The following is a 27,319-nucleotide window of genomic DNA, read 5'->3' as shown; positions in this document are numbered from 1 at the left end:
CCTGGTCGGGAGACGACCGTCGCCCTCTTTTCTGACGACTGCTCATTCCAGGAAGACATGATGATAAAAATGATGAAGATGTCCGAGTCCAGTTTCAGCGTTGTCTGCACGTAAGAGCGGCGGTCGTCAAAGGAGACGCGTGGCCCGACGACAAGCCCGGCGGCGGAGGGTTATAACCGGCGGGGGAGCACAATGGTCTACTGAGAGTGCATACGTGGGCTGACCGAGGCGGGGCTTCCGCCATTCGGTTTGCGAGTCAACCCGTCATCTCCTGACCGTGCACCCCTTCCGATACATTCCGCGAATGGGCCAGATGTCCCATCGAGCGTGAAGGTGTTTCCTTTCGGGGTTTGTGTCTTGCGAGATGTTGTTGAGACAAGGGGCCCACTGCAGAGTAAGAATTTATGGCAATGACCTAGAGACATTGGAACAATGAATTACATCACTCTGAAGCCTTGTTGTGTGTACGCGCACCAGTGCGGTTGGATAAACGATGGGGCAACGGTGATGTCGGGGAAGTTTTTTGAGTATTGGCGGCGAGGAGTTACGGAGTCGCCATCTATCGGAAGCGGCTCGCTGGCGTAGTATGAGGGATCACGTGGCGCGCTCCTCATAGGTTTTGCTGTCAGCGCTCACTGCAGGTGGGGTACACCCAACCCCTCTCACATTCTGTCAGCGCTCACTGAAAACACCACGCGCGAGCTCTTCCGGACATTTCTGTAAGTACTTTCGAAACGAGAGAAGCTTTTTACTGTCTAAATAATAATCTTGAGCAAACTGAAAGAGCACAATCGTTTACAGATGCTATCTCTTTACCGAATACGTACAGTGAACGCCACTGCGCGCGGTCGCCGCGATGGAGTCTCCTGAACCGGCTTCTTGCGTGAAAGGTAGGTAAACGCTGAGAGCAAACTACGTGAAATATGTTCTTGTAGTGTTTGTATAACTAAATGGAGCGTAATAGAATGAAGCCTCAATGCAGCGATCGCACAGATTCGCAGCGACCGACTGCGCGTCTGCATGCTTGTCCGCGCACTGTTTCGCTTTCGCCGCGTGCCCGTTTTCGCTCTGTGCCATGAGCTTTAGGCCGCAGAATATGAGCATTTGACAGTATACAAGCAACCATTGTTGCGTGGGCGCTATCAGAGCTGTTCAAAAAATAATTTCATTGTAGAGACTTCGACGCCTACGGGGACTGTGATGTGCCGTCGCGACGATTCAATCTTTTTTTTTTTCTTCTAATTTATAAATTCTTTTACCTTTCAATATTATTTCTAGAGTTGCGTCACACCGTATGCTTATCGGTGTTCTCAGCGTGCGATTTCCCGCTGCTCCTTTTTTGTAATCCAGTGCACTAATTCATAACACAAACATGACCATATGCCATGCTTTCTTTTTAATGTGCATCTTACCGCTCCCTTTCCACTCCACTGAACTTGCCAGTATCTATAGCATCGACAAGTTCATAGACCAAACCGTCGTGACTTACTCGGGCAACGGACTCGGGCGAGCGTCTCAGTGCGCGTTTTCCGAACATCACAGACACGGCGCCGTAGCAGAAATCTTCCTCGCGTCTGTGCTTGCTGGATACTCGAGTTGTAGCCGGTGACTGTTTGCCGGTTTTATGGTTCGCGAGCCAAGCTTTACGCGGCTTCTTGTCCTGCGCCTACGTGTGAAGAAGGCTGACATCGGCCTCCGTTACGTACGTCCGGCACTGCGGCACCGAGCAGTAGCCTACCATGTTGTGCGCCTTCAAAGGCAGCCACTACCTACTGTAGTGCTTTCAAGCGTTGTAAAGGAGACACTCGAAGCGGGGAAATCTCGCCACTAAATGAGGACCGCAGCGTACGAGGGAATTTAAACTTTCGTTTTCAGCTCGCTTCGGCGCTCCCGAAGCAGCCGACGCGGCCGCTATGTCCACGTGATCCCTCCTAGCACGTCACGCCGACGGTGGCGCCAGATTTTCCAGTGGTGGAGCTCGAGGCCAATACGCGCAGGGTCGCTGGAAGGGATGTAGTGGAGATTCGGCTAATATAGAAAGTAGACCAAAACTGTAAGATCATTGTAATGAGAGCAGCATTCCGGGAAAGTTGGTACTCCATTACTCAAGTATTATTGCGCAACAAAAAAGACGCGGACGTAAGGATAAGAAAACACGCATTGCGCTTGGTGTGTCTACTTTTACGTTCGTGTCATTTTTCTTGCGCCATAATACTTGAGTAATCATTGTAACGTTTGACTCGTAGTCTTTAGATGTCTGTGTAAGTAGTTTCGATTCTATCGCTTACATATTCCATCTTAATAAACAGTCAACCGCTTGCAATTAGTGTCATATCATTACCTGTAGTGTAATGTGACTTCGCCACATTCACAACACCTTCAAGTTTCCCTCACTGACATCGAGGTGAATAACGACACCTGCACTTGTCTATCATTCATCGGTGACCGCTTTCGCGGGCTAACAGATGTCAAACGTTATCGCTCAGCGCAAGACACGCCTACAGGATTTAGAACTTTATTACGCTAAAAGGCGACAATATCAACTGGCGCCCCTTGGCACGTTGCAAAATCGGGGTACTTGGACAGGGTACTTTATACTACATTTAAATCATCTTTAAAAATCATTTGCGGTATAGTTGTATATATCACAATTTTTCTAACTCAGCTGAGTACTCGAACAGTTGCGCAATACGTGCACGAAATTTTTAAATTCACAATGAATACACACTAAAATGTATACGATTTTGAACCGGTGAGTTCGCAGCGCGTATCCTCTAAATGGGAATGCCGATGCTGGTGCCGCAAGCAACGGCACCTGTTGCTAGAGCACCTCATGGGGACAGGTGTCTGCGACCCTATACAGGCTTTGTGTGCACCTGCGAGTGCGCGTGGTCAACTGTCTCTCTATTTCTCCCCCTCTCTCTCTCTGCCTTTCTTCCTTTTTGCCGTTTTATCCCCTTCCCTGGGTGCAGGTTAGCAGAGCGAATGAGCTTCTGGTTAACACCTCTTCGTTGCCTTGCTTCTGTTTCTCTCTCTATATGTTTATGTTATCTCTGCTGTATTTATCTCCATATGTTTGTTTATATTTTTCAGATGAGCGTGCCCAAACGTGCGGCGATATGTCTTGGTGTTCCGGATGAACATCTCGCACTACGTCAATTATTTTGCTATTAAGAAGTCACTAGTCCAACAGCGCATTCCGTCGTATTATACGTTTGAAGATGCTGATCTCACTGACGGGACAGCATTTTCAAGATCACTTTCAAGTGGCGCTAGCTTGATAAATAATTGGCTTTAATTCTTAGAAAAAGATATGTGCCCTAAAACGATTAGTTGGAAAGGGAACTAGTGAAGAATTTTGTGGTTATTTGTGCTTGTCAGTTTCTCGTGTGAGTAAGGTCCGCCTCTTTTAGTAATCCTAATTCATAAAATTAATTCATAAAAAAGAACTGTCAAGGTTATAAAAAGAAAAACGCGGTGTGCGTTTGTTTCACGCGTTATATGCTCATGAACGACAGCTCTTAGAAGCGCCGCTAACCGCATTTCCATGAGGTTTTGGTACTAGACATGTAAAGTCAGTAAACACGTGGCATTGTGTTAAGCTCTTCTCACTAATTGAATCAGTTCTGACAGACGTCTACCAAGCGATTGTTACCCTACCCAACGTCATTGGTCTTAAGTATATTAAGGAAAACGTTGATAAATGTGTGGCGGGAACTGTTGAAACGCAGAGATAGTTTCCAACGGAATTGTACATAAGCGCACAAAAATTTAGGGCAAGAAAATAGTTTCAGGTTTGGTGGTTTGTTAGAGGAGTACGGGCGTTATATTTTCGAATTACATTCCTTGGTTAAAGCGAAGGTGCTCGACCTCGAAACCTCAGAATAAATGCTGACGAGAACAAGAACAGCCCAAATAATTTGCTGCTTAAAAGCCTTTCTAAGAGCCAGTTTCGGTTTCGTTTACCAGGAGGTGCACGCGCCGTGACGTTATGATACGCAAGGTGTTCACGTGGAAAAAAAAAAAAAAGAACGTCACGGTGTTTTGGCACCCGCTGTGGCTCGCTCGGTTGTCCACTATGCTGCAACTTCGTTGCCCGGATGAATTTGGCAGCGCGCCCACGACCGAGGGTTCCGTACCGAGTGCCGAAATATCGACACGTTTCGCTGACACCTCACCACCTTCCGCGCACCCACGATATCATGACACATGGTCCTCCTGGTAAACTAAAGCCAAACTTGTTCTTAGATATGCTATTATCATATAATAATGATATGTTTAGGGCGCTCTGAGGTCTGCCAGTTCTTTTTTTCGTTTTTGGTTTCGAGCTGAAGTGTCTTTATTTTAATTAAAGAAAGGAAGTCGAAAATGTAACGTTAGTACTTTAGGTGCAGTGAAAAAGTTCCGGCGAATTGATCTGTGGTGAAAAGTAGTAGAAATACGTTGCGAAAATTAGGGACGTGACATTAGGGAACACAAAGAATGCAATACAGGATGATTTTAGGAAGAGAAAAATCTCTTAAGATTCGATGGCTTGTGGATCTAAATGGCCCGAAATAAACGCTGAAAAAAAAAGTTAAGATAACGAGCTTGGTTAGGTATACGGATATACAGATAAAAAGGTTAGACAAGAATAGACATCCACTCGTAGCCAGTAAGAAACACTACCAGGCCCGTGAGGAAAAACACATGGTTGAAATAACATAAAAGTAAAATCGCTTTTCATTTCTAACAGATATTTACAGAACCCAAAGCGCCTCTTAATTTCACAATTTTTTAAAATAACAGTTGCTTCGCTATACATGCAGGTGCATGGCTCGGCAGTTTGTGCGGTTATTGTGGGTTTTACGATTGCACAAGAAATTACAAATTGGACATGTTCTTTGCGCTTGCTTCTCTGCTGTGCTACATACGTGTTCATGCATGTAATCTTTAGGTTTGCCATATTGTCATCGACGTTGATAAATGATATGGCCATACCGCGCTTGACCAAAAGTGAGCGTTATTTTCGAAAGGCGGTTACGCAACTCGGAGCTACAACAGGACGGTGGTGTTGTGGTGTGCAGCACAGTATACTATTAAACGGAACACCTGCTTACCATCTCGCAATCGCTTACAGCGGAGATTGAAAGGGAATAGTTGCAGGTGGTCTTTGTAGGCAGGAGTGTCTCCCTGACGCTTCATACAAGAGTCCTTATTTTTTTTTAAACAAGAGCTTGACTACTTGTTGCTCTTTTGTTAAGCTATATGTTAATATACAGGTCTTCCCTGCAAGAGTGGGCCATACCGAACATCGCAATATGAAGTGTCAATGGGGCAGACGAACGTATGTAGTAGGAACAGTTGTATTTATTGGTCTAACCAGATGCCCAGTCCAATTCACTCATGTCGTTCACGCATTTGAAGCTTCCGGATCTTCCATTGTCACTCAAGCAGCGTCCTTGCTTCACCACCATCCGCTTCCGCCGTACTTGCCACCGCCAAAGCCACGCCTGTAGAGGAAAAAAAAACGCCAATCTTAATTTTTAAATCTTAAATTTTTAATCTTAAACGCCAATGCTTAGTTGCCTAGGCGTGCCATCAGCTACGTATTACCTTCGTACCAGCTACGCCTCAGTTACGCATGTCGTGCTCAGTGTAGGCCCTGGCGGGCATTTTTTATACGGTTCTTGAATATGGCTCCATGCATATGAGTATGCCGAGTGGCTTAACAAGATAGCGCAGTTTGGGTCTATCTGATGCCAGAGATTAATTTATTCTTAGGCAACTGCCGGCGTTCCGAAAATTTAATAGTGAAAATGAATCGCCACCGACAAAATTCACAAAATGCGAGCGATTACCTTGTGTGCTTACCCCAACGCGCATTCAAACAGTTGCCTCAAGCCTGTCTGTGCGCCGTAATGATATTTGATACAAAACGTTATGCAGCTGCTAGTAAGACCTTGATGGTATAATATGTACTTGATATTGAGGTCAGAGTAATATTTTAGACACCTTATCGGCATGACACTGCTGTTTCAAACGTCGATTAACATTTAGACAGCAAGAGATTTGTATACAATTTCGATGAAAGGTTAGATAACCGTTATGCTATAAATATATTCTCTTTTCTGTTGTTCAGATGGCGAAGCTACAAGCGCAAACTCACGTATCAACTTTCTGGAGCAACGTTGCAGAAATGTGTATGTGGATTTTGGTCATACGTTCACCGCATATCTGTCGATATCAGAACCAGAACGTTTTGCGTGAGTTAAGAGCACTGTATTCTGTTTGTAAAAGAAAATAATGTTATTTTTCGTTCGGAAAACAGATTATTTCCATAACGTCTGTTTCATTAAATAAGTTAAATCTGTCTTATAGCCATTCGACTAAAAATCCAAAATTATAATGGTCTCGAAACTGCAAATAAATCATTGTGCTTTCTCTTTCGCTTCGCGTGATGAAATTGAGTTGGATGAACTGTTCGATATTTGCACGTTATAGGGAAAACTCGAGTTTTCCGCTTTGAAATTGTCATGTAAAGCTTTAGCGTTCTTTTGTTCTACCACAGAATTTACATGCTTACCCGAAGCCTCCACTGCCACCGTAGCCTCCACTTCCGTAGCTGCTTCCGTAGCCACTGGAGTAGCTGCTTCCGTAGCTCTTGTAGCCCTTGCCATAACCTCCAAAACCACCACCGTAGCCTCCGCTTCCGAGACCCCCGCCGTAGCCTCCGAGACCACCGCCGTATCCTCCGCTTCCGAAACCACCGCCATAGCCTCCGCTTCCGAGACCACCGCCGAAGCCGCCGAGGCTTCCGCCGCCGTAGCCTCCTCTGTAGCCACCGCCGTAGCCACCGAGACCGCCACCATAGCCGCCGCCGCCGTAGCCGCCACCTCCGTAGCCGCGGTAGCCACCAGACCCGCCGTATCCGCCGAAGCCCCCGTAGCCACCAGTGCCACCGAGCAGGTAGCCGGCGCTGACCTGGTCGACAACGACCAGCGCCACCGCGGCGAAGAGAGCTACCACCAGCCTGTTCATTGTGCTAATAGCCTGCGTCACCCATAAACAAGCCCACGTGTGAAAGGTGAGACATTATATGCATTACTCACAGACTCTGCAACAGTGCTTCTGCCATTGATTTTTTTTTTTGCATTGACTGGAATTTGAGCTGCAGGTACGGCTGAACTACTTACGTAGAGACGTGAGAAAAATGACATGATACGTTGTGCAGCAAGTTTTCACTGTAGGTTAGCATAGCGAAGCTGCTGTGTTATGTGCCGCTGTTCTTAAATTCTACACACCTATTGATGCCACCCGCACGCTGTATATGGTTCTGGAAGGGCAAATGATAAAGCAGGAAAATAACATACGAATTAAGTTTCGAAGATTCAAGGATGAATCCGATATCGGGTCTTCAGTGCGAGCCAGACTATGAACATTTACTTAAGCTGAAATAGATCAAAGGGCCGACCATTATACATTAATTTGATATCGCAAGAGTGCGCGCTGCTTTGTGAATTCCTCTATGTAGCAGCTGGGTAGAATTTTGCGTGTGCGCGTTACTTTCTGCCTCCTCTGACCTCTGCCTCAATGCAAGGTAGCAAACTGGATTTTTGTCTTCCGGCTAACTTCCTCATGTTTTCATATTTCATTGACTTGTCTAACTCTTTCTTTTGGGAAAAGTAGAGCCCAAAATTTTAAACATACAACGTTTCATCTATGAATAATCTGCGCTGCACACGGATTGATTCTGACGGCTTGTGATCATACCATTATTGAATACAAAAAAATAACTTAGCATGGTAAAGGAGGATGTGCGCGCATTGGTGCATACACCTTGGATTGGCGAGCCGCAGCAACTGCCACGAAAATCAGAAAACCTAACTGTTTTGACAATTCTCATATATTCATTGTATATAGTTTGCCTTTACTAGGCGGATACTCTTGTACAACCAAATTTATTCCAGTTCTTGTGAATGCCAATGTCAGACAGCTTTGCACCAAATTTCGAATTGTGCTTCTGCTGAGCAGATGACCTATTCAAGGTTTATGACCTGAGATGAAGATGCACATCAAGACGGAGCCAAACGAAGCACTGGGTTCACCGGCGTTGCCCACGAAACATACATTCAAATTTCCACATTGCATTTAGGAATCGGCCTTCCAGTATGACAGAACTATTGCAATAAAGTCATGACATGTTGTACTGAATGGAAAATTACACCCAATTTAGTTTTACTACGTGAATATACCAAGTAGATAACGTTGACAATTATAATAAGCAAGCAATCATCAGCCATCTGAATATGCACATTTACGTTGCCACTTGGATACGCGAGGAAATCTAGGGGCATGTCGATAAAGATGACGGGTAAAGATACGATCTCTACGTTCGAATACAAGGGCCAAGCTATTATACGCAAGTTGCCCATCAGCGTTACAAGATGTCTTACGGCAGCTCGTCTGGAAAAAGTGCTCTCGCAGAGTACGGCGTTCAATCATGTAATATGAATCACCTTTCAAATTATCATATTACTAGGATGATGAACCTCGGGCTGTGAAATGAGTGATCATACGAGGCTTAAAACGTTACATCTCACTTATGACGGGCGTTTGCGCGAAATTGAGGGAACTAAAGACGAACACATTTCCATGTAGCGAGCGGGAAGGCCGAAGAGAACTGAAAGCAAAGTGTGATTGATGACGACGCCGGCACACATATTTCGCGAACGTCCCATGTTCAACGTGACATGCAAAATCCGCGATCCACGCCGGCGGCTGGGCTCCAAGTACGCTGGGCGCATGTCTACAATCGCCGGAAGACGAAGAAATCGGCCGGCTCACTCACCTGTGGGATCCTTGATACTCGAACTGAGTCGGTGTGCGAGACGGCAGTGGCCTCACCCATGCCGGCCGGTGGCTTTTTAAACGAGCCACCGAGCGGGACGCGCTCTGGCTGTCAGTCTCAAGGTCGCGACGGCCACGAGTACAGGACAAATGACGCCCGCGGTGGCAGTACGCCCATTTAATTACGGATCCTTGAAGATGCAGCCACCTTGTTGGGGGCGGTGGTGGTTGCCTCGCACTGCGCCTCCCGTAGAAGGACCCCTCCCTCCTCTCCTTCTGAGGAGATGGCCCCGGCTTCCACGCAATGACTGCCCCGTTCCCCGGTCCCCGGAACGGATCCTCTCGCAGGAATGCCCCCGCTGCTCGGGAGAAACGGTTTTGCCCCGAGGACAGAGGGGCGAAGGCGCATGTGTAAGTTGCGCACCGCGTGGCACGCAAATGGCCGGCGCGCAGGCACGTGGGAGCGGCGGCAGAAGATCGCCGAGGCATTGCGAAGTCAGCTGACACGGAAGAACGCTTTACAGCGTCGTCGTCGCCGTCATCGCAGTCGATCTGGAAGCGAGCCCAACGATACGCGTGCACGACCAGACGGCCAGCGACACGTCACATGGCTTTTCCAGCCGCTGCTCAGACTGAGAGGAGGAAGGAATCACTACCGAGTCTCGAACGCTCTGAGCAAACAGCGAGGGCCCGACTCTGTCGTCACCTCGGTACCGCTACGGGGATGGGTGCCCATCCGTTCTTTTTTGATAAATTTCGTGCTTGTAGTGCAAGAGGTATGACGAAACGAGCGAAGAAAGAAAAAAAAAAACGCGTATTAGCTTTATTGTGGTGGCCGGAACGTGTACTCAATTTGGAAAGGATCGTATTTCTTGGGAAATCTTGGCTCTTGGCCCTAATAAACATAGCTGCGACCTATACGCCAAGAAGGAAGTGGGGACGTGGAGATTGACAATGCGCCGGAGTGTTTTTCTGGTTGTGGGCGTCATGCTGCTAAACCAGCGACTTCCTTCAGGCTAAATATGATTCGTGCTCGTGCCACGACACTCGCTTTTCCTGTGCATAGCGTGTCTGTCACAATGATCTTCGTATGGTTCTCTTAAGAATAGTTTCCTTCTTGGCAAGCTGACGGCACCCCTGTCACCGAAAAAACTGTTCGGTTCTGACTAGAACGAGGCCATTGCTGTTTTTGTTTAAATTGCTCGTTAGATTTCGGGAATTTCCCTTTTCATGGTTTAGTGAGTGACCTCGAAGTTATGGCAGTGCACAGGCACACAGAACCCAATCTGGAACCATGCCAGCTTGCGCTATAGTTTACAAGGTCATAGCCGGTAAAAACTTTACCGGATCTCTTAGGCAAATACGTCATTAATTGGCATGGAGGATGCCTTATTTCTTTTTGTTCATCTGTATCGCCAGCAGTTCCGTGGATTTTGTTGAAGTCATCCCACAGATTTACCGCAGGCGTGCACAAAGCAGTCTCAGTTAAGCAAGTAAACCGAAGGTGGAGCAAGCTCAATGAGAAGTACCGGTTCATTGGCGCAACTGCCATGTACGAAAACTGCAAAAAAAAAAAAGTCTCAAGTCAGGAAAAGCATAGGGGAATAGTACTCATTTTAGCGATGCGTGTTTTTGTTAACATTAAATGTCGCTCCCGCTGTCCTTTAGAATTGTGTCTCTTAGATAACTCAGTAGTTTCTGGCTGTCTGCTGACACATAAATTCAATCGATCTTTAGTTGTGAGGAGCAGTGAACAATTCATGCCTCTATACAGTAGCCAAGAACCTAATACGAACACTTTTTCGTAATTGAATCCCTAAAATCAAGAGTATGTTGCGTATTCACTACACTCTTACTTTGACATAAAATGTTGCGTGTCTCATCGCTGATATACGGACCATTAGCTGTACGCGTTTTTGTTTTCGAAAACACGCCGAAGAGATTGTTTTAGAAAGAATGCATGACATTGTTTCTCGTTGTGTTCTGGACTACGCCTATTCCTTTTTTATTTGCTTGTATAGCCGTGATTGCTGGTGCTACTGCGCTGAAAAGGAGGAAGGCCCCGTGTGGACCTTAATCATCTCCTGTTGTGAAAACCTGCACGAAAAGGCACACGGATAGTCTAAAATTGAAATATAGTCTAAAATAATTCCGATTCATGATCTAAACTGGTTTCATGTTAGGCAGTGTAAGTAGTTAAGTACGTTCACTTTGCTTAATAAAATGTAGTTGGCTCGGAAGCTCGAAGTTTGATATTGATGGTGCATCTGCAAAGAGCACCTTTTGCATTATTTTTAGACGGTGAATACACACCATCTGCGTGATCCACGCTTCAACCATGTTCTCAGATAGTCTCCACTTTCACGCAGTCTCACCAGTGACACCGATTAATTATTACTGTTATTATTAATGTAAACATATCGAAAATCTACTCACACAGAAAAAGCAGCAGGCTAGTCTTCTGAAGTGGACACAACGCCCGCTGGCTTGTAAAGGAAACAAATAAACAAACAGAAAGATGGAAGGAGATGAAAATGGAAAAAGGAAGGCAGACGACAACGCGTCGCATCAAACACATAGTAGGAGCACTGCAGACGAGACGAGAGCCCAGTCCCGTAGTTCACAAGAATTCCAGCACAGTTTTGCGAGTCTGCTATCGACTTGAAGCCACCAACCCCAGATTTCGCCAAATCATATGGTTTTGCTGGTGAAGTCATCAGTGCTGCGGTATTGTAGCGATGCATGTCAGTCGATTATATGCAACCCTTATCATCCGTAGTTCACAGCCAGCTATGCAGGTGGGCCGTTGCTCTGACCACTGACAAATCGAGAAAAGTACAAAATGGAACAGAATCGGAAAAGGCATCGCTAAAATATTGCAGCACACATTTTGCCGAACCGGCTTATTCAGCGGTTATCAGGTAACGAAGCAAAGCAGGAGAGCGCACATTATCTTGCTATATGCGCCAACTATTAAAGCTGAAGCCCTCAGCATCGGAGCCTGCATTCGCAAAAACCTATTACGCTAGACATGTTCGAAATGGAAATTTTCAGTACTAATTCCTCTTGTCGCCCATAATATTAGGGATACCCGCAGTTTGGTAGCAAAAAACACCTACCAACGAAGAGCTTTGTAAATATAATCCCAACTTCGTAGTGCGAGGTATGTCTGCTGGTAAAACACTCGGCACGTGTCTCGGACGTAGGGTTCATGGCAACGAAGAGCAAGTGCAAGGCAATGGTCAATTTCTGGTTAAATGCAGTAGCGATGGAGGCTATGGTGAAAAGATGAGGATGAAGTTGCTTTGGGAAAGACGCCGATAACAGCGATGAACATCTACATACAGTAATGTAACCTATTCTGCAATCAGCCGTACGCGATTGGTCGAAAACTTTTTTGGACCTCCCCCACTTCACGTGTCTGTCACGCGACATCACGAAAACTGCGATAGCTCCCCATCTGATATGACGGGTACAAACTGATTATGCATGATTTGACCGAATAAAAGTAAATAGTTATTTCTGATTCGACGCCTTTTCGCGATTAGCCCTCCGCTACTGGTAAAAATTTTCAGGCTTCACCCACTTCACTTGCCTGTCACGCGACGTCACAAAACCGCAAAAGCTCACCGCGTCAAAGTGACGTGTGCGCGTTAAAGATGCATTAATATGCCGAAAACAAAAACTGAATTTTCTTCTGAATAGCCACAGGCTGCCCCGTTCCGAAAGGAATAAAAGATGGCTGCCGATTATCGCTCAGGCACTGTCTACTCGCACCTGCCGGAGAGCTTGGGTTTATTTGCGTATAATAAAACTTCTTGCGTGGCCGTGTAACGTTTTCGAGCACTTTCGGCGCGCTTACGACCTCGTTCTGCCAACTCTTCTTTGCTGAGCACCCGTTTCAGCGTCATTCTCAAGCTTCCGTTGCATGCCGCCGCGATTTTAGACAGGCCACCACAAGATAAGTAAGGGAAAGCGGACCATTCGCAGACGCCGGCACCACCCTCTTCATCCGGTTGTCGTTTTTCAGTGCAGTGGCTCGGCCCCATCGAATCCATCTCCACTTCAGCGTGCTACTCGATTTTGCCAGCCGATTAGATAAGACAAGCCGCTCAATGTAGGCAATGTTATTCGTTTTTCAAGCAAACAGAAGGGACCTCCTATGAACGAGAAGAGCGTTTTATTGGTCTGTTCACACAACCTTGCGGGTGACCGCCCGATGCTTGCGTCGGCGGTTAAGCAAATTTGACGTCAGGAGACTGGAATAAAAACATATTGGAATAGTTTTACCTTATAGGGCTCCTGAAGCATGTCCTGCTCAGTGCTATTTCTGGGTAAGGCACTGATGGGCTTTGTCAAATTTAATAAAATTTAATACTGATAACATGTCTTTATAACCGATAACGCCGACATTCAAGCAGTATGTGCTACCAATAGTACTTTAGTGGTACACCGTACTGTTCGGCCGTGTGAGAACCATAAAGTTTATTCATATATGCACTTTATTAATAGTAGCGCCGAATACTAATTGTACATACCACTCACGTCTTCACACCCTTTCACAAAAGTTGCGAGGAAGAAGCGTTCCATGTGCCCAAACGTCATATGCACACTTTTTCATGACATTTGCATAATCCTGAAATATTTCTAAATGTGTGGCATGGCTGATTTTTTATTTACCGTATTGCTTCAAGTTAATATGTATGAATGAAAAACATCGAAACAGGTAGAAAGTTCGCCAAGTCAAGAACACAATTCTTCGCATGAAAACGTGGCAAGAGCCAGGAAAGTATGCGGTGTATGCTATGTTTAGTCGTCACGGTCTTTAGCAAGATGTAGTCTCGCGTCGCAGAAAGTAGAAGAAATATGCATTTCGTCAAAGAAAACCCTGAATCTTTCTTTACATGGGACAACGTAACGACAGGCAGGAGACGGTCGACATCCGCTCGTCGACGTCTAGCACATGACATGTACTTACACCGCGCCGAAGAGCATGGCGGTGGTGTCTGCCTATGCCTCTGATGACGCTCGCTACTGCTAAATAAACAAGAAGACAAGTGTACCTTTGAAGCGAGGCATTTATTGCTTAATATGTAATGACTGCCTTGGAAATGGGTATTGTGACAGCAAACAGATAAAAGTATGGCCTGATCAGCGTGTGCAAAACGGAGCTGGCAGTAAGACAAACACTACATTCCTGCCGTCGACACTTCTTGAGAGAGAGAGAGAGAGAGAGAGAGAGAGAGAGAGAGAGAGAGAGAGAGAGAGAGAGAGAGAGAGAGAGAGAGAGAGAGAGAGAGAGAGAATGATAAAGGAAAGGCAGGGAGGTTAACCAGGACTGAGCCTGGTTGGCTACCCTACACTGAGGGAAGGGGAGAGGGGAGGGAAAGATTAAGGGAAGAGAAAGTCCACTGTGGATATTACCGGCGTAGTAACAGTTTTCCGCTCTATATCCACTGATGGTCGCTCAGTCCGGATCAAAGACGGGCACTAAATCCGGTAGCTTTCAAATATCGCAGCAGCGCTTTTGTGGCCTTTTGTAGCTGCGATATGGGAGGCTATGATCCCAAGAGCTTGTTCAAGGCGAACGGCTTTCTATCTAACAGATTTAGACCTGTGCAGAGGTCATGTGTTTCATTTTGGAAAGATAGGCAGTATCACAGTATATTTTCTATAGTCTCCTCGACACCGCAGGCATTGCACTCGACGCTATCACCCATTCCAATCTACCACGTATACGCGTTGGTGAATGCGACGCGCAGGCGTAAGTTGCACAGCATTGTTTCCTCATTTTGCGGAAGCAAAGGTAGCAGCCGCAGTTGCATAAATAGGTCGAGGGAATGCAATCAATGCTGGGTGAATTCAGGTGTGTCACTTGTCCAATGTCATACGGTGCGCTAGCTTGCTTAAATGTTGGGTTGCGACAGTACTCGATAAAGGTGAAGAAACAAGGTTTGCTGCCTCATGTGCTTTCCTAGCAGCTTCGTCGGCGAGGTCGTTGCCGGAGATACAGCAATGGGCCCGGCAGCCACTGAAACACAGAGTCGTGTCTTTCCGTGATCTTATGATGGTGCGCATGTTGTATCTCCGTCATGAGCTGTTCACAGGACCCGCGACCAAGCACTGACAAAAGACATTGTAGGGCCGCCGTCGAGTCGCAGAATATTGCCCACCGATTAGCGATTGGTTGTTACTATGTTACGGGGATGTTGGGAGTATAGAATATTGTTTGTATATATATATATATATATATATATATATATATATATATATATATATATATATATATATATATATATATATATATATACACACAAAATGAGTCAGAGTAGTTAAGATGGCTGACAACCAACAACCCGCAGCAGCCAGCGTCTCGCGATCTTCTCCTTTCTCTCTTCTTTCATCCTTCCGTAACAAGACCTCCGGGTGGTCAAGCGCCGTCTCGGTGCATGGTAGACGAAGAATTGAGAGCGAAGCATGGCTTCAGCCACGAAACGTGGGCGTCGTCAACAGGCGTCGGACTTGAGGATGCATCAAACTGTAGCGGCGCAATCTCGTAATTCACGTCGTTAACTTGACGTAGGACTTCATGAGGCATTGTGTAGCGAGAGATAAGCTTCTAGGAGAGGCCAGCCCGACGACATGGTGACCAGAGGAGCACCAAAGCACCTGGCGCGAACTTAACATCGCAATCGGGCGACTTGACGTGCACGTGAGCACGATCGATGACTTCACGAGCGTACTCAGTTGTAACACGTGGCACAGAAGGGAGGATGGTGTCAAACGGCAATGTGGGAACGCGACCATACAAAAGATAAAAGGGTGATATCCTGTGTTGTCATGTCGGGACGAGCTGTACGCGAACGTCACGTAGGCAAGCGTGGCGTCCCAGTCGCGATGATCGTTGGAGACGAACATCGACAGCATCTCTGTGATTGTTCGGTTGAGACGTTGCGTAAGTCTTGTTCGTTTGTGGGATGTAGGCGGTGGACAGAAGGTGCTCAGTGGCACAAGAGGTCGTCGACAACTGGAGACAAGAACGAACGGCCGCGGTCTCTAAGTAACTGTCGAGGTGCACCGTAATGGAGAATGACGTCGTGGAGGAGAAAATCGGCGACGTCTGTTGCGTAACTAGTCGGCAACGACTTTGTTATCGCGTAGCAAGTCGCGTAATCAGGAGCGACGGCGATCCACTTATTCCCTCTAGTCATCGTCTGAAAAGTGCCAAGCAGGCCTACGTGAAAGAACGGTTAAGAGGGAACTTCAATTGGATGGAGTCGTCCGGCAGGTGGCAGGGGAGGCTTCTTCCGGTGCTGACAGAATTCGCAAGTTGTGACATAACGACACACGGGGTGGTAGAGACCCGGCCAGAAGAACCGGCGTCGTATGCGGTAGTATGTACGCAAAACGCCAAGGTGTCCCGCCGTCGGTGCATCGTGAAGTTGTTCGAGAGCGACGGATCGCAGATGACGAGGAAGGACTAGGAGCAACTCAGGGCCGTCACGGTAGATATTGCGGTGGTAGAGGATGCCATCGTGCAGAACGAACATGCGGCACGTAGCGTCAGTGTTGCCAGATTGCAATCCGGCGATGAAAAACTGTAAGGATTCGTCGCGTTGTTGTTCAGTGCGCATGTCGGTCGTGTCATTAAAAGCCATCACGCAGGTCACCGGATCATGTGCAGCAAGCTCAGAGGGATCCACGGGGTCACGAGAGAGGCAGTCAGCGTCCTTGTGCAGACGTCCAGACTTATAGCTGACAAGAAACAAAAATTCGTGGAGCCGCAAATCCCAGCGACCAAGCCGTCCTGTCGGGTCCCGGAGGGAAGACAGCCAGCAGAGTGCGTGGTGGTCTGTAACGACCGAAAACGTGAGGCCGTACAAATATTACCGGAACTTGGCGACAGCCCAACCTAAAGCCAAGCACTCCCGCTCGATGATCGAGTAATTTCTCTCGGCAGGTGACAGCAGGCGGCTGGCGTAAGCTATCACGCACTCGGTGCCATTGTGTTGTTGGGCGAGAACAGCACCGATGGCATGGCCGCTTGCGTCTGTGTGGACTTCGGTCGGTGCAGATGGATCAAAGTGGGCAAGTAATGGAGGGGTGATCAGAAATACGATGACAGCGGCGAACGCGTGAGCCTGCTCCTGGCCCCATGATAATGGCGTTTAGAAGATCTGTCAAGGGCCGAGCAACGTCGCCGAAGTTTTTACCAAAACGGCGAAAGTAAGAGCACAGGCCGACGAAGCAGCGCACGTCAGAAGCAGAACGTGGCACAGGGAAACTGCGTGCGCCGTACGCCGTGCGCTGTACTGCGTACGGCGTACGGAGTACTGCGTACTTTTTTCTGTATCCGGTTGGACACCGGATGCGTCAACGAGCTGTCCCAACATGGTAATCTGACTGCACCCGAATTGACACTTCGTGGAGTTCAGTTGGCGGCCGGTTTTCCGAAAGACCGCAAGAATGGCAGCGAGTCGGGTAAGGTGGCTGCCAAACGTGAGAGAAAAAAACAATAACGCCGTGAAGGTTACAGATACAAATAGTCCATTAGTAGCCTTGCATAATAGAGTCCATCATACGTTCAAATGTCGCAGGAGCATTGCATAGACCAAAGGGCATGACTTTGAACTGATATAAGCCATCCGGCGTGATGAAGGCAGTCTTCTCGCGGTCCATATAATCAGCTGAAATCTGCCAGTAGCCGGATCGAAGATCGATGGACGAGAAGTATTTAGCTTGGTGCAAGCAGTCCAAGGCGTCATCAATACGTGGTAGTGGGTAGACGTCTTTTCGCGTGATCTTGTTTAAGGGGTGATGATCGAGGAAAAAACGCCAGGTACCATCTTTCTTTTTCACAGGGACGACAGGCGAAGTACTGGGCGATGGCTCAATGACCCCTTTGCGGAGCATTTTGTCCACTTCTGACTGCATGACTCGACGTTCAGCATGCGATACATGATAGGGACGCCGACAAATAGGAGTCGTGTCTCGCGTGTTTATACGGTGGTGAACAACAGATGTCTGGCCTAAATGCCTGTCGCCGAAATCAAAGATGTCACTGTACAATTCAAGCAGGAGACGTATGTCCGTGGCCTGTGCAGAGGTGAGGTCAGGTGCAATCCTTTTCGCGAAGTCATCCTTTAAGTAACCTAAGCGGTGAGTTGCAATTGGTGCTAATAAACCACTCCCGGCATTCAGACTCTCTATATGAAATTCGGAACCACTAGAAACACTGGCCAAGAACATGCCGGTCGGAATCACTTGAGGACACCGACTGAAATTCAAAAGTAGTACCACGACTTTGTTATTAGAACCCGTGACCAGCGTATGCGGAACAGCAACGTTCCGCTTGAAAAGCATGTCGATGATGGGGCGAAGCACATATTCACCGTCAGGAACCTGTGGCTGGACGGTCAAAGTGACGTAAGTAACTGCCTCGGGTGACAGAGGCACATCGTGAGGAGGAGGAGGAAGTAAAGTTTATTGCTCTAGAAAGAGTAAGTCAGCGGTCGGGCCGGATGTCTTCATCTTCTATTGGCTGATCACGATCTACGCCCTGCTTGGTTGGTGCCCCTATTCCAGGGCACCACTGAGCGTGGCTGCTCGTCGGGCGTGATCCACCAGCCTCCGTTGGAGGCTAGGGTCGCCGCTGGAGAGCACGCTCTCCCACTGCTCCGCACTCGGATTTTCTATTTTGTGGAATGTCTAATTCGTATTGCACTCCCATGTGATGTGATAAAGTGTGGGTATTGCGCCACACCACGGGAATGTGTCCCTGTATTGACTTGGGAACATTTTGCATAGTATACGTAAATTTGGGAAAGTTCCTGTCTGCAGCTTTCGCCAGAAAACTGCCTGTTGTTGAGTGAGTGTATTGTGAGGCGGGGGATATCTGACACTCGTACCTCTATGGTAATTTAGTATGTCAGAGTACGTTGGGATCACTGTCATGAAGTCCTCAGGATCTCTGTTTAGGTCCGGTCGGTTTGTATGCTCGCGAGCGATCCTATCGGCCCTTTGGTTGCCCTCAATCTCAGTGTGCCCCGGTACCCAAAACATGGCGTGGCTAATGCTTTTATTCTGTTGGCCAGCGCGGAGGAAGACTTGGAGCGCTTTTTGACCGATTCTGCCGTAAATGTAGTTTCCGCATGCTTCCTTGGAGTCTGAAGCATCGTGAAGCGAGCTCAAGTGTGGTGGGGCAGTGCTCAGAGCATCGGCGAGTTGAGGTAATAGTTTGCACGGAGACCTCAAAGGGCAGAAATGAGCAAAATGCTGCTGACTGAACATCTATGGCCAGCTATGGAAGGCCCTATCAGCTTCGTCCTGATCCGCCGTAGGTAGTTACCGCGGTCAGCGTAAGCGTGCTAATCCCGTAAACTTTACTCTATTTGGTGCGATGACCTTGAAGTTGATACTGTTCTCGGCACACACACGAAAGCGACCTGCAGGTATATCGCAGTTATACTCCCATCGTTACTCTAGTGCTGTTTTCTGTTTTAGGGAGGTTTATAGACTGTGCGAGCTCTCTCAAGCTTAGTATAGTTGAATTCGTAACCAAACACTCAGGGAAGCGGTTGTTGAATCGTGTTTAATCTGTACAGGACTTAGACATTAGAAAACCAAGGTTCGGAGTCTTTCCAGGTGCCCTGCGTTTGCGCTCACTGCTCTGCGCCATCCTGTCGGTCTGAAACCCTTACGTGCCAAACCTGTTCCAAAGTCTAAACGTATTACTGGATTAATTGGTTCGCCATGGCTTGCAAATAATGTCAGCGAATAGGATGGAGAAAGGGAGACCACAAGATGGTCACGATGTGCGTTGTCTGGCTCTTTTGCTTTTCCTTTCTGATCTGTGGTGCCATCTGCAAGCCATTTGATAACATATTGGCTCCTCATAAATAGGTATGATATATTTTTTTTCTTCTGCACAAAGCTTCTTCTTGCATGTTTGCTTGCTTCTTACTTGCATCACCACAATTGGGAACGCCTCTGGTGTTCAGAGTGGAATTCTATCCTTGTGAAAGCAAGCAGCTTCGATGACTTCATCATCGACTGACAGTCACCTCGTTCGCTATGTCCAGGGAAGCACTATAGCTTAGATTTTGGTAACCATTACAGTCTATCATCACACGAAAAGTGGCTTACTGTATATGTAGGCCGTGCCTCGTTTTTTTTTGGTTTTTGGTTAATGTTGCATTCCTTTTTCGCATTGGTTGCTACGTGGCATAAAGTTGAAGTTAAAATACACGCAGGCATGGAAACTCGTTTCATGCAGAGACTGCAGCAGGAACTTGTGAAATGCATCGCCCATGTGGCGTCGGTAAGTTTTTACCTTTCTTTAGTTAATACTGAAGAAGCTTTTTTTTTTGTTCCAGGGCATAAGCCCCGTTATTCTGGGTGATTCGTATATCGAACAACTCTTGCTGCAACGAAACATTTATTCCGCGTTCATGCCCGTAAATGGAAAATGTTATTGTCAAAGCAGTGCGCAGAGTAAGAATGAGCAAATCCCATGTACGAAATTTCGTTATTGTATAATTAATACCTGCACGTCAAAGTTTTGACTAGTGAGTTGAAAATATCGGGCATACTCATTCTGAGCGCGTTCCAAAAATGTATATTATTCTGGAATTTTACGTACCAAAACCACGATATGATTTTTAGGCATGCCGTAGTGAAGGACGCCGGATTAATTTTCATCACCTGGGGTTCTCTAACGTGCACCCAATGCACGGTACATGGGCGTTTTTTGCATATAATCATCGTCGAAATGCGGCTTCTGGGACCGCGTTTCGATCCCGCGGCTTCGGGCTTAGTGTGGCAAAGCCATGGCCACTTTTGCCAAGGCCCATTTCAAATGTTTTATGTTCTAGAACGTCAGAATATTGCGGCCATGCATGTTTTCATTTGCGCGTATGAACAAAATAACGATGCTCTTAAAGTTCCCTAGAAATGGTTCGAGGCGCAACATAAGTCACAGACTAACTGTAGAATGATACGAAAGCTCTTGCCCCTGTCTGGTCTTCGTCCGCGTTTTATTTTTCCCCTCAAACCCTTGCTAGCCGTGCACAAACTAGCCCAACAGCATACGTTATTAAGCATTCTCGTTCGTGTGAGTACCGTATGTATGCCTTATTATTCTTTCCAGCTTTCATGTTAGTTTATAAATGTACCGCTTTTGAGCTTTTTTGTGCACGAATCCTCAAGCTAGGTACGTCGCATCAGTAGCTGGTCACTGATTCTTGATAATTATTGAAAATATCGACTCAGTCTTTTATTTTTCGTAAGTTTTTTAAAGTGCAGGAGGAAATTACGAACAACTTGTCAGAAGCAGCAGAATTAGATAATTCGAATTCTTATATGTACTGAACCAGCTTCATTTAGCGTATTGTGCTACAAAACAACAGATTGAAAACTAAGCAACATGTGGTTAACAACGCATAATCGCAGTATTGTTCTTGTCTCTCATCATTCTCTGTTTATCAGTCACTGAATATTTTTTTTGAATGCGCAACAGTAAGTCGTTTAGTTTTGTTATATTGAAAGAAGTTATGCAGTTAAGTTACCACTTCAGTCAAAGTTACTCAGTTCAGATCATGTAACTGTAAAAAAAAAAAAAAAGAGAAAGAGAAAGCGAGGTTCGATTTCTGCAACTTCCTTAGTACGCACCTTCATGTTGAATAGTTTGTATACCGTCTTCGGCAAATCTGCCATTTGACGAGCGAGCGTGCATGTCATTTCAATTTGGAAAAGAGCATGCAAGTACCGGTTTTGCCTATGCTTGGAATCTCCGGCTGAGAATAAAAAGGCTGAAGATGAAGAGCTCGTTCACTACAACCCTAAACCGGATAACACTCTAGACGTGTAGGGCAGTCTTCTGCCACTCTACATTTTAGTACGCCTATACGCACCCAATTTAAACCACAACTTAATCCAGCGAACGTTGAAGTGAGCAGCCTACAATGGCACGCAATTTAAAAGACAACTGAAACTGATTACCACTGATGTCTCCAAGATCTGGGATCTGACGCGCCTACTAGTTCAATACAGGCAATGGTTTTTACATGTTTAAACGGGGTTTACGTTACAATGTGTGTGAGACAGGCGCTTAGACATAAGCCATCCAATTCTTCTTTATCCTCAGCTTTGCCATGCATTCGTTTTGGCACATTCATTACTTCCACAATGTTTTTTCTTCTGGAAGTCAGCGTATGAAAGCGTAAGAATAATAAGTTTATTGTCACGCTCCAGTGTTTTACCCGCTCGGAGGCCTTGCTTTTTAAGGGCATATGGCAAACATTCAGTATTGATATATTCCTAGACCTCCAATAGATTCTGACGCCAGCGTGTCTGTGGATACGGAAATATCGATGACAACATCTTCCTGTTTCGTAGAAGCGAACTTGGGGAGACGCAGCTATTGCTCCTTGCACTCGCAAAGCCATAATCGAGCGAGCATAACTGATCGTTAGTGCGGCCACAAGAGTAACCACAACTTAGCGCGTTTGCTATATTTTCCTCTTACATACGTACATCTTCTCGGAATAAAATAGGCGCTGCTCGAGCTTTCCCATTCAGTTTATTAACTTCGGTAATGTAGGAAGTACGATGTCAGAAATGTTTGTTGCCTATTACTCAACTTGCTAAAACGTTGCATTCAAAATGTTACGATGCTTCCATGCACCCTAAATTGCTTTGTGCATGTTAAAGGCCTCCGCTGAATAGCTGCCAGACTTATCAGGGTGCGAATATAAAAGAACACGCTTACGCATATAATTTTGCCGGTATGTCGATCGTCATGGCGATGAGAAAGAGAACTATAGCTAAGGTGGCTACCGGAAGCTAGTGCTTTACTGAAAGATGACAAAATAATTGTCACCATAGAAATGACATGGCATGTTCGGGGAACTTTTCGTAGTAAATTATTTTCTTTTCCTTTTGCGATGCTTTCTTCACCAAAATATTGTGAAGCGAAATTGGCCAAGATCCTCTTGCCACATTACCAAAGTTATGATCCGGTATACGTGGACGGGCGCTTCGAGCTTTGTTGGACTCCATGGTATATATACGCATCAAAAGCGTACAGGACGCGTCGGTGCTGAAATGCCTGAACTTTTCATTTCAGCATCGGCAAAACTTCAGTTACGACATATATCTTGGGGCAACTGCATCACAGGGGAGGGGAAGCTCGCCGAAGATTGAAAATGATGTGCAGAAATGGCTTGATAACCTAAGCAATAGAAACACAAAGTCACGTACGCATGGAGACAACGAAGATTAAATCCAAGAGAAAAAAAAATTAAATTATGGGGTTTTACGTGCCAGAATCACTTTCTGATTATGAAGCACGCCATAGTGGAGGACTCCGGAAATTTCTACCACCTCGGGCTCTTTAACGTGCACCTAAATCCAAGTACACGGATTTTTTCGCATTTCGCCCCCATCGAAATGCGGCCGCCGTGTCCGGGATTCGATGCCGCGGAAATCCAAGAGAAGACTAGGTTGCTAAGTAGCCGCTTCTGAAGTGCGAGACAACACAGCAAGATGACTACAAAAAGAAACAACACAACACAACCAGTGCTTGTGTCTTGCTGCGCCGTCTCTCACTGCGCAATTGTCAGCTGCGCAGCACTAACAGCCCAACGTCGCGCACTGCTGCCAAGCAGTAGGAGATTAATGACACGAACGAAAGTAATCAAGAATACAAGGAATTTGGGTAAATATAATAGTTCCAACGGAAGAAGTTTATTTGATATGTGCAGGGTCATAAAAAGAAAAAGAGAAAAGCGCCATTTGTTTGCACGAAGGGTATATAGTGCAAACTACAGCAGCGCGAGCGTAAACTTCATAGAAAATCAGCGCCACTGTAGCCACGATGGGTTGGCGGCAAAAAAAAAGGGAGCGAAGAACGCTTAGCCACGACTGGAGCTTTCAGCTCCAGGGCAGTGCGAGCAGAGGTTAACGGCGTCAATCGCACGACATTCCGGTATAGCGGCGGCTGGCAGCGCTGGCCAGTGTGAAGTTGTGGACAACGGTCGCCGTGAGGTCACTCCTTGGTCGTCAGTCGCGGTCGGTCGCGCGATCTCTGTCAATGGCCGCTGTGAATGAGCCTTTACTCGGTGTGTCGCAATAAAATTGCCCCGGGGCAGGAACCGTTCTGCGTGTCGCCTTTCGCACTGAAAGCGAGCCGTCAGTAAAACGAACTTGGAGACGCAATGGCTTTCAAAGCACTTAATGTGGTCCTGCTTTCAGCATGAAGTACCCCTTCCCGCCACATTGCTAAAGAATTAGCGATTTTTCTTCCTTCTTGTGTAGGGTAGCGAACCGGACGCTCGACTGGTTGGCACTCCAACCCTTTGATTTCCTTGCTTTTTTTCTCTCTCTTTTTCTCGGTCACATCCTTGCCTACAGTTGCCTCTGGTGTTGCCATTTTCGTAATCGGCTCGTGATTCGCAGAAATATAGGCTCCTAGAAGAAAGAAAATTTATCTCTATACATCGATATCGGTGCTCCAGGCAGGTCGGCCGGGAACAACAGCCTCGCTCGTACTCATCGCTCCAACTAGAAGACTTGGACTGCAAACTCACGAAGGCTGACTTAACTTTCTTATTCAAGCTTGCACATCGTCTCATGGATAGCACAGAGATATTGGATAACGCTAGTGTAAGAATTCCGCGAAAAATAACTTGGGTGGGAAGACCTTTTCTTGTATCTACTTCTGGATGCTCAACGAATTCCATGGCCAGGATTCTGCAGGCCTACAACGAACACACGCAAACAACTGACGTGTTGCGCGAATATTTGAACACTTTCCGGGCTGCATTCTACTCCATTTGATGACCTGTCTCCAGAAATGACGGTGCTCTTTTCGCATGCTGTTTGGTAAACCGTTGGTGTATGGCATGTGCACTCTTTGTTCTTGTTAGGTGATGCGTATGTGTCTGCCTTGTTCCATGTGACGGTTACTATGGGCTTCATGTCCAGACTTTCAGAAATCTGAATGTTTTTTTGTGTTATATGTTATACTTTGTACTGTTACGTTATGGTATGTTATATTATGCTATGGAATGCTTTGGTATGCTATCCTATGTAATGTTATGTTATGATGCGTTATGTTATGTATCCTATGTATTGTCAAGCACAATTTTATAGAATATGGCCCTTTCATTCCTGTTGATGCATATACCAGGTGTTATATTTAGCTGCTCCAGATTTTCAAACATTACTCATGGCAGCTAAAATACAATAGAATACAATAATAAGATAGAATACAATTCTAACCCTTTAGGTAAATTACTCGATGACGCAGCCATTACTAATCGAAATACGTAATTGAATCATTTTAATTCATACTAATAACATTTTTAATTATTAATTTTACGGTACATACGGTAATTACATTCGCTATCAATTGTGGTTGGTGAGTTCGCGAGGCGTGTCCATTTGTAACGAATTCTCAGGTATACACCAGCTCGCAGTCATTAATTTTCAAGGTGTCAGACGAAATATAGTGGCGTTTCAGTTAATTTTATGGTTCAATGCGTTTTCTTTAAATAAAGAAAGCTGAGAACTGAAATTGAAGAAGAGTGAATTATTGCCGCAAGTTTGGCGGTGCATATTGGGAAAGTGGTGCCATCCTCAGCATTCGCTCCCAGTCGATATGCCTTGCGATCTCATTAGTTACAATTCGTAGAATAAAATATGTGCCACAATGTAATCAGTGAAAAGATAACTAGTGTGATAATGCTAATTATTCAATTTAGCGTTTTGATTTCTCGTAGAAGTAATAGACGCCTGAATGGGTAATTTAGCTCATAAGTGCTATTGTGCTATTTGCCACAAGCATTTATAAAAAATTGGTGCAGCTAAACAAAAAAAAGCACCCTTACATCTGCTACGTATGTTATACCATTTCTCTCGTGGGTCAGTACCAAGACCACCAGGCTGTTCTTCGGCACGCTAGTAATATTGTATGATTACTCATTATTATTCTAATTGTTATTAATATTTTGATGACGGTTGATATTGCCATGCGTGTTTTGCATGTTGGTTCCATAAACATCATCATGAGATAGCGCGCCTATTGCCACGTGTGTTTTATATTCTATATTCGTTCCACAAACATCATCGTCAGATAGGGCGCTTATTGCTACGCGTGTTTTACATGTTCATATCGTAATCATCATCATCAGATCTGACGTGCATTTGCGAACTGGTTGTGGGTAGAAGACGACGTGAACAACGTTGTTTATCGTGGCCATTTCAGTCAATGACTGTATACTGAATCGTTTTGATGATGTTGAAAAACTTATTTATCCCTCTTTAAAGGGAAGAGGGCAGTGGTATAGAGGGTGGGGGGAGGAACTACTTGAAGTAGGCCTCCTCTATCCTCTCAGCCCACTCTAGGATGGCCTCCTGCAGGTTGGGCCTCGAGATCCGCAAGGCAGCCTCCCACTGCTCCTCACTAGATATTAGTTGCTTGACGAAAGGAGGAAGGGGGTGCTTAGGGCACCCCCACATGATGTGGTTTATGTCTGCTTTGGGAGAGACGCAGAATTTACAAGAGGGAGGAAGGCAAATGGTGGGATGAATGCGGTGGAGGTGGTAAGGAGAGGGAAAGGTGCGAGTCTGCAGCTGTCGCCAGAGAACTTCACACCTGTGCGGGGATTCGCCCATGAGTGGCAGAAGGGTAAACGGTCTAATCGGTAGTGTATGCAGATGTCGTGGTAGGCAATAAGCCGATTCCGCGCTGTAAAGGCCGCCTTCTCTGTAGCGAGACACATCTGGTGCCTGAGCCCGGTCTGTAAACTTTCCTCGCTTCAATTTATGCACCAAAATTATAGATTTACAAATTTATTACCTGAACACATATGTAAAGTCTGACCGACTCTGGGCCAATCGCCGTGAGTGGGTATGCGCCAAAGACATCAAAGTGATCAGTATCATCATTATCATCATCATCATCAGCAGCAGCAAAGGCGCCGTTCGCTGCCGGTGAACTTCTCTTGCCCTTCCTCTCGCTACAATATTTTCATCAAATATATTTTTTATCTTGATATTTTCATGGTCTTGATATCTTTCATAACTCGCTGTCATCGTTCCTTTCTGAGCTCTACCTTGTTGCTTCATAGCTTCACGCATTGTTAAAGTGCCCTTCTCCTTTTTCTTCTGTATTTACACTGCACTTTGTTGCATCTACCCTCTTGTTTTCCTCATTATGTTCCCCTGCAGTGTTTCTTGTTTTGGTTTTGGATGTTAATGTGAGCCTGCGCCAGCACTCGGACCTTAGGGCTGTTCCTGCCACGTTAAAGAAGCAACATTTATTATTATTATTATTATTATTATTATTATTATTATTATTATTATTATTATTATTATTATTATTATTATTATTATTATTATTATTATTATTATTATTATTATTATTATTATTCACATTTCTTTGTTCATCCGAATTCATTTGGTCACCTTGCCATACATTAGTAACAAA

At 45.9% G+C, this 27,319-nt stretch overlaps 1 protein-coding gene across 1 annotated transcript; it reads right to left on the bottom strand.

Moving 5' to 3' along the window:
* Positions 1 to 5,329: 5,329 nt before the first annotated feature.
* LOC142579883 (uncharacterized) lies at positions 5,330 to 9,239 on the bottom strand. Its single transcript, XM_075690527.1, has 3 exons — positions 8,831 to 9,239; positions 6,566 to 7,032; positions 5,330 to 5,492 (listed from the first exon to the last, which is right to left on the bottom strand). The coding sequence occupies exons 1-3, from the start codon at positions 8,888 to 8,890 to the stop codon at positions 5,447 to 5,449; spliced, it is 573 nt and encodes a 190-aa protein (XP_075546642.1). The 5' UTR covers positions 8,891 to 9,239; the 3' UTR covers positions 5,330 to 5,446.
* Between the last annotated feature and the right edge of the window lie 18,080 nt (positions 9,240 to 27,319).

Source organism: Dermacentor variabilis, chromosome 4 (genome assembly GCF_050947875.1).
Source record: "Dermacentor variabilis isolate Ectoservices chromosome 4, ASM5094787v1, whole genome shotgun sequence".
In the NCBI taxonomy this organism is placed as follows: Eukaryota; Metazoa; Arthropoda; class Arachnida; order Ixodida; family Ixodidae; genus Dermacentor; species Dermacentor variabilis.
The sequence above is the reverse complement of the archived record's forward strand: the minus strand, read 5'-3'. Positions and strand labels throughout refer to the sequence as shown.

What these genes read in the sequence shown, in the direction of transcription:
- LOC142579883 (XM_075690527.1), bottom strand. Translation starts at nt 8,890, where the DNA reads ATGGGTGAGGCCACTGCCGTCTCGCACACCGACTCAGTTCGAGTATCA. An exon ending in GAGTATCAAGGATCCCACAG is followed by an intron (nt 7,033 to 8,830) that starts GTGAGTGAGCCG and finishes TGGGTGACGCAG; the next exon opens with GCTATTAGCACAATGAACAG. An exon ending in GGTGGCAGTGGAGGCTTCGG is followed by an intron (nt 5,493 to 6,565) that starts GTAAGCATGTAA and finishes TTTCCTCTACAG; the next exon opens with GCGTGGCTTTGGCGGTGGCA.